This window comes from Phaethon lepturus, unplaced genomic scaffold, assembly GCF_000687285.1.
Source record: "Phaethon lepturus isolate BGI_N335 unplaced genomic scaffold, ASM68728v1 scaffold14364, whole genome shotgun sequence".
Lineage (NCBI taxonomy): Eukaryota > Metazoa > Chordata > Aves > Phaethontiformes > Phaethontidae > Phaethon > Phaethon lepturus.
In genome coordinates, this window is record NW_010535567.1 from 43,627 (window position 1) to 51,469 (window position 7,843).

At 39.8% G+C, this 7,843-nt stretch overlaps 1 protein-coding gene across 1 annotated transcript in view; it reads left to right on the forward strand.

Annotated features, from left to right (window-relative positions):
* Positions 1 to 6,931, forward strand: part of UBE2Q2 (ubiquitin-conjugating enzyme E2Q family member 2) — a gene marked incomplete at its 5' end in the record, with an annotated part of 33,481 nt that extends 26,550 nt beyond the window's left edge. The window contains 6 exons of the mRNA XM_010285881.1: positions 305 to 395; positions 752 to 810; positions 2,405 to 2,453; positions 3,309 to 3,404; positions 4,416 to 4,482; positions 6,291 to 6,931. Of these exons, the coding sequence (XP_010284183.1) occupies positions 305 to 395; positions 752 to 810; positions 2,405 to 2,453; positions 3,309 to 3,404; positions 4,416 to 4,482; positions 6,291 to 6,322 (394 nt within the window). The remainder of the gene's footprint in view (positions 1 to 304; positions 396 to 751; positions 811 to 2,404; positions 2,454 to 3,308; positions 3,405 to 4,415; positions 4,483 to 6,290) is intronic.
* Positions 6,932 to 7,843: the final 912 nt, after the last annotated feature.

Genomic DNA, 7,843 nt, shown 5'->3' on the forward strand with positions numbered 1-7,843 from the left:
TTGGGACATACATTTCCAGGAAACTAAAAAGAATTAAAATTGCTGTTTTAAAATAAACAGGTGGTTTTGTGCTATCTATGTTCAAGTAACACTTGATAGCATTGGGAATGTAGTGCGTTGCAGCAAGCTTTCATGCTGATCTCGTGACAAAATGTTTACTTTGTAAAAGGAGTTTTCTAAAGTTCACTTTAAATTACAGTTTGTAAATTACAAATACATAAAGGAACTCTTTAAGGGTAATTACTGTTTACAGGTGGTGAAAATTGAAACTTCATTCAGGATCTCCTCCCTGCTTCTTTTATAGAGTTGATCCTGATAGCCCACTGCATAGTGATCTTCAGGTCTTAAAAGAAAAAGAAGGTGTAGAATACATTTTACTCAACTTCTCTTTTAAGGTATGTGTCTACGGGAAGAAATGCTGGGGTAAAGTTTGTTGCTTACTGTAGGAAGTGACTGAAATGACCTGGCTGTTAACTTTGGTAAAGATAAGAGGTGTAGCATTAAAAAAAAAAAAAAAAAAAGTGCAACTTTAAGCGTGGTACTAAAGCTTCCCAAAGATTGATATTTAGCCAGTACTGTAGAAATGTGATTTTTACAGAACTGAAAATTGTTACTGCTTTTTGATTTTTTAGGTGGTTTTTTTTTTTTTAATTTAAATCAATTTGCCAAGTAAGGCTATTGAAATACATCCTGGTCAGGAAAACACTGTCACAGTATAGTTCTTAACCTGTTTTTTTGTTATGCTTTTCAGGATAACTTCCCTTTTGATCCTCCTTTTGTGCGAGTGGTATCTCCTGTGCTCACAGGAGGGTAGGTTTGAGTTGCTTTATAGAAACTTTACTTTGTGGTGAAAACGTTACAACTTGAGATTGGTTGACTGAGTTTGCAGGGAGCATTTTCAGACTGCTATCTATGTGGACTTCAAGAAGTTTCCCCTAAATGTGTATTTATGAGCTGCTGTAGACCTTGAGTTTGAAGAGCTCGAAAGTGTGATATGGAGACTTGCTGCTTAAGCTTCACGAACTAATAGGAGCCGAACAGCTGGGTGCATATTCCATCCAGATGTATTTCCTCTTTGAATTGCTAAGCTTGTGTCTTTCAGCTTTGAAAGACTCTGTGCCTGCCATAATGTTTAAGAACTGGCCTCTCTGTGGATGGTTAACATCGCTGTTACTTCTCCTGTTGTTCAGAATAGAAGGGTGTTTTGAGTTAGTGCTTTCAACGGATCTTGATCCCTGTGTTGCCTTAAACTTGCTGTACGATCTTAACCGAGTCTCTTTTGCTGGTAACACTGCTATAAAGTTTTTGTCTAAAATTTTCCTCAAATGCTAATCCAAAGGTACTAAGTTTAATTGACGCTGTGCTCCAAGAGTCATCTAAAACATGTTTGAAGTGCTGTCTGTGGAGTGGAAACTTGTGTATATCCAAAGGAGAGAAGATTAAATTCACCTTCCAAGGCTTTTATGCACCTCTGCTGACAGGGAATTATACATGCACATTTGAAAATGCAGTCTGTAATAGCTGGTGCTGATTCTGATTTGATTTTAATTGCTGTGTGTCTTTTTTGCATTCAAGAAATGGTTAGTGCAGTTAAATAGCATTCATGAGGATTGCTGCTACCAAAAAAGTAAACAAGCAGTGCCAGACACCAGAAAACTCATTTAGATTCTGGTGGTGTTGTGCTTGGACTTCTTTGTAGAATGAAAGAAAGAATGGCCCAGGTGTGGATTTCAGTGATCGTTTGCTTGTGAATGTCATACAGACATACATTGTTTGAACATCTTGATCATAGGGGAGACTACATTTTTGGAAGGGTAAATTCTAGTCCTTCAGTCCAGGTTTTGTGCTGACTCCCGAGTCCCAGTCGGTACAATGTATGAGGAAGTGTAACTGAAATTAGAAAGTGGTTTCTAGGAAAAGAGCAAGTGAAGATCTGCTCTCATTTGTCTACACCTTTGATTTATAGGTGCACCTACATTGTATGGAATTGTGTTAAATTTCTTTGCAGAAGTGAATTTTTGTTTGTGTGTTTTTATAACAACATATCAGTACTACATATAGACAGTGTAGCCATAAAAAGCAACTTTCCTTTTTTTCATGGTCTGTGTACAGTTGTGTAAGCAGTTGTACAGACTAGCTCGGTCACTGATTTTAACTAAATGTATTTAGCAAAGGAAGGGTTTTTTGGCTTTTTTTGGGGGGGAGGGTGTCTTACAATGCTAATCTTCTTTGCATAAGTATAATATGGCTAACTAGTTACAATGTGTTACTGGTTAGAGTGCATTTCAGCTTTATGTGAACAAAAAACTTAAACTAGCCTGCAAGAGCTTAAAGTGCTGTGAGCAGTTTCATCTTTTGACTAACTGATGATGTCAAATACATTTTCTTTCACATTTGTCTCTAGGTATGTCCTAGGTGGAGGTGCATTATGCATGGAACTTCTTACTAAACAGGTGAGCACAGACTCTGTTATCTGGATAATAACAAAGCATGTGTTAAAATACTGAAAACAGGTGTTTCCCCTGAGTTGAAGAATCCCTGTGTGGAATAAATTACATGCTCCAAAAGGAACATGGTGGAATAAACCTCAGTTCCACCAGGATTTGCCTTGCTGATCTTGTGTAAGATTGTCTTTTCTGCCTTGGATGGCTTACAAGAGGTCTGAGGAAGAGGCAAGAAGTGAGAGCGTATCAGTTTTGATTTCTTAGACTTTCTGTGAGGAAGCCAGTGTAAAGAGTGAGTTCTGAGGAGCAAGACACATTGTTTTCTTTTCCAGCTTTCATGCTGCTGTATGAAGCCAGCTCTGGAGAAGCGTGGATCGCAGAAAGTTCTAGGCATAGATGACTTGTATAGACAGGGTGATGGATCTTCTCTGTAAAGTAATGCCAGAGAGAAGCAGTAATTTTCATGGGAGCAAAATTGTCATAGCTCACTCAATGGCTTCATTAGATAGCAGACTTTTCTGCTTTTTACAACACAAAGTTTTAATTTCTATTGTGACGTTACTGAAAATGTGTAAATGCTACAATAAGAGAGCTGCTCTTGTTTCTGTCTTGCTGTATTTTGGAAATGTGATTTCAGCCTTTCCATTTTTCCTACAGGCTCTTAGTGCTAATATTGTATATCACTTTCCAGATTTTCTCTGGACAACAAAAGTTGTTAACTGAAAATGACTAGTTAGAACTAAAACTGGTGTGTGTGTGTCGGGGAAGGGGGGAATCCCAAAGCACACCTTCCAAAATAGATTTGCAAGAGTGAGCACAAGAAGCAAGTACATGTTATATAGAAATATTTTCTCCCTCCTCCAGGGCTGGAGCAGTGCCTATTCAATAGAATCAGTCATCATGCAGATCAATGCCACTTTAGTGAAAGGAAAAGCCAGAGTACAGTTTGGAGCCAATAAGGTAAATGCACTGTAATATCAATTTCAGAGATTACTGTTAGACTTCCATTTCTTTGCTGACTTGCATAGAAGATGCTGAATGACAGAATTGTCATTGCAAATATATTTGCAGGTTGATTTATCTTGATGTCTGGTGCATGTACGAGTATTTTATTGGCAGTTAACTATGAGTTTGTTAAGAAGCAATGAATGTATGAGGAGGATAAAACCTTGGGAAGGGCAGGGTGTGTAAGTATTTGGACTTGTCCTATCCCCACGTTGGCAAGGAGGGAGGGAAGGACGATTCAGAATTGGGAGTCGGTAGGATTTGGAAATTCCGGCTCTGACAAGGGCTGTATATGACAGCCTGACTGCCAGGATCCCATACACTGATGCGGATTAAGAAATTCTCCTCCTTTTACTGGACTAGACACCTGCAAGGTTTCATGAGATGGTGAGAAATAATACCATGCAAATACTTCTGAACTAGCTATTCAGCATTAATTGAAATCGTAATTCAGTTCAAGTGTGCATGTTGGTAATGGACTGTAACTTAAGACTTTAAAGTAGTAAATGCTGTTTTCAAAGGATGTTTAAATACTTAAGTCAATGAAATTGTCACTTGGATGCCACCTTCTAAGTACCAAGGCAAGGGTAGTGAACTAGGTAAGATGTAAAAATGCATGATCGCAATCCTGTCTAACAGGGTAACTCTTCAATTGAGCAAGACAGAGTTGCGGTGGGGATTGCTGGAAGCCCGCCGTTCTGGTTGCACACACTTCTGACTTACCTCAGGTGTTGAACCCTCCAAATAGAGGGCCCTTTCCAGCAGCAGGGGTGTGCAAATTATTGTCATTATGATGGAGGAGAAATGAGGAAATAAGGGTATTTGACTTGAAAATCTTGTACTGTACTTTAAAGCCAGGTATGTTGTAACATTGTGCATGGCTTTTCTTTGTAAGCCCGCTGTAGTGTTTCTTCGTAAAACTGTGTTTACACGCAGGTTTTTTATGTTAGCTTTTTCTCCTTTCAGAATCAATATAATCTAGCAAGAGCACAGCAGTCCTATAAGTCACTAGTACAAATACATGAGAAAAATGGTATGTATATTCTTGTGACTTTGTTCTTGTCTGCACAGCAACCTGGGAATTGGTATTTGGCTGCAGTAAAACTTGAAGTGCCAGAGGGTCTTATGTTGGCTTGGGAAGACTATAAAAGGTGTTTCCTTTTTACCTTGCACTGGGAAGACGATAGTGCTTAAAGTAACTTGCCTAACAATCACTGCAGCTTCTCCAGCTTACGTGAATGTTCCATGTGTCTTTGAAAGGTTGTTCAATCTCATTTTCAGCCAGTTGATCTAGTAACCCTATTGTTACTGTAGCTTTTGAAGTGTCTTATTTGTTAGTGAAGTACCTGCTGGGAGTTTGTGCCTTTCCCTGAAAGGCTTTGTTTCAGTGTGGCAGGACCTTAGGAGTAGTAATCATGAAGGAAGAGATAAAGTGGAAAGACTGCCCAGAGACTGAAAAATAGACAAAGTCCAGGCGAAGTGCGCTGGTTGGAAAAGTGTGCAATAGAAATGGAACGTGGATTTTTTTTTTTTACCCTATTTAAAGCCAGTTAATGGTCTCTCAGCTGCGTACTTGTTTTAACAACTATTCTAGTGCTTCAGGTATAATGGCATTTGTTGTGCCAGGAGGAGGAGAGACAGCAAATGACCCGAGGCTTTAAAAGGTTTAAGTGACTGATATGTTATGTAAAAGTAGTCAGCAGAGTCAGTACCCTGGTCTTGTGATGAGGGAGTTAGGCCCAGTTAGCACTTCCGTGGTGTTCCTTTGATCCAAGTTGGACACAGTGTCCTCTGGGAATTCATGTTGCGGTGAACATGAGAGCGTATTTCAGTGTGACTGTAGTGAGCATCTCAGTTTCCCTACCTCTAAAACTGAACATAATGCCTTCTCTACTGCTGGAAGACCAAAGATAACGAGTTTAAAATGCTTTCTGCTTTAATGATATTTTGATCTTGCCATTAAAAGAGTCTTTTGCTTTTTCAGTTTGCCACAAAAGCCAGCACGGCTGGCTGTTTACTTCTAGCTATGTGCTAGCCTTGACTACAGTGATTACTGCTGTGTCAGGAGCCGTACAGAAAGCATTCACAGCATTTATTGCTGCTGTGGAAGGTGTCTTTAACTTAGAGCTGCTACCTGCTCAGTGGGACAACAGAAATAGGCCCTGTGCAAAAACTTAGCGGATTTTTTACAATAGTGGCTGGGAGAATTAAGATTGGGGATCTGGAGGTGGCTAGGAAAAACTACGCACACTTGATCAGGTATGAGTCAGCTGCTAAACATGCCAAATCCTATCGGGAGGCAAGTTATTCAGCTGATGCTTCTGAGACCTTTTTCCTACAGCAAGATTTGCAGAAGTAGTATAAGCCATTCAAATGCCTCTGTGTGCCTAACTCCAGTACGCAAGGTGGGATTTATGTACAAGTATCCTGGTGTCGTCAAGTTCTGATGTCTGTACGTTAAGCGGCTTGAAGACTTGGGGGTTTTACCTATGTTCCGTTTGGTTTTGTTACAGCAGTGTTCTTCCAGCAGCTTCCTCTGTTGATGTCCAAGCTTGTCCAACTCGGGATAGCTGCTGCCACCAAAAAAAGAAAAGAACAAACTTGGAGGTGCTTAAATTTTCACGCCTGTATACTGGATCTGATCCTGGAACATGCCACATGCTTTATCTGCCACTGCAGACCGCTAGCATTTAGGGCCCTGGGTCTTGCTGAGCTGGCCTACTTTAAGAGGGAAGGAAGGAGTCAGATGAGGCTTCCATCTCCCATAGGTTCAGAACAAGATGGTAAGATCGTCTTGATGTAGCAGTGTCTGTACCTAACGCAGTTCTCTGTTCTCCATAGGCTGGTACACTCCTCCGAAAGAAGATGGCTAATACAGAGGACTGTTGCATACCTGGACCAATGTCAACAAAACAAGCTCTTTTTTATGTTTTCCAACACACAGACTCAAGCTATGAGTGCCCCTATAACAGCTGTACTGAAGACTTTAGCTATTAGATAAATTAGTGGATAATCTGTCAACTGACACGTAAAGTATAAGTTACAGCCTTACCATTCCGCTCTTCTTAGGTATCTGGACTGAGCAGTTTGGGCCTTTACCGTATTTGTTCTTCTGGATTAAGCATATTTGGGCCATGCCCTCCCTTCCCCCGCCCCCCCCTTTTTTTTTTTTATTTGAAAGCGTGAGCTCCCTACAGCAGGCTATCGAGTTACTAAAGATCATTCAATAGGAGTGAGTTGTTCACACACTTTTGTGTATTTCTTACCTTTTGCAAAATGCAGACTGCAGAGACTTGCATTGTATCGTTTCATTTAAAGCCAAGAAGTTTAATACATTGTTTAATACTGTTTTAGGAAATGTCAGGTCTTGCAAATCACAGTAGTTTTTCTGGTCTAAAATGACAGCATTTGTAGTATTTCCAAATTAATGATATAGGAAAAACACATGTATGTTAAGTCATTAAACATTTTTCATGGCTGTATGAGAATATGAACTGTTTCTTGGAAAAGATGTTCTTTGTTTAGATTCTGTTAATTTTTTGTTTTCTTTTTTGTTTGGTTTTTTTTTTGTTGTTGTTTTTTAAGCAGAGCAAGGCTGTGCCAATAAAAGAACTTGTAACTAGTCACTTCCACTGGGGCATCAGAACTTGCTGGGCTGTTCCTGCTACTTGTTGGCTCAACCTCCTTAACAAGAAGAGCCACAGTATGAAGCTTGAAGTTATTTAAAATACTAAAAACCTTTTTAGGTGTTCCATTTTATTAACGGGTTGTTGCAATCATTTGTAAACTAATGAACTTATAAAGTGATTGGCACAAATCAAGATGAAAGTCCTTGAATGAAAAATTTTTATATAAAAGCTACAATAAAGAACAAAAACTCGTCGTCTGAATCAGAGGTTTAAGAAATGTTGCCATAGTCACGACGGTGGTTTTGTTATTGAGAGACTAATGGGAACTGTTCTTTCTTTGTTAGGAAATGAATCTGGGTCTGTGTAATTACACTATATTTCATTGCCTTACCTAAATCAATTCTATTTTGTTGTAGTACTTGGCATTAGGCCTTTGCACCCCTCTGGGGCCAAGCTAAGGGTGCGCACCATGGATTAAGCACTTTTTAGAAGCGCAGAAGCATGTTTTTGTTACCGTTTTTCAGTTGACTATCAAATTTGTGCTCTTTTCTCTGTTAGGCACCCACAGGTCCTTGTGCGTTTGCTTCTAGTTCAGTTTTTAGCTCAAAAGAAACGATTGGAGAGGTTTGGCGCTATGTCCAATAACGTATTGTTTCAAATGTACGGTGGGTGACTCCCCAGCCTTTCTGCTTGCGTGGTTGTACCAGTATTTGTATAAACCCTGGTCGCCAGGCGCCGAGGGGAGCGGCAGCCCATGGCAGCGGC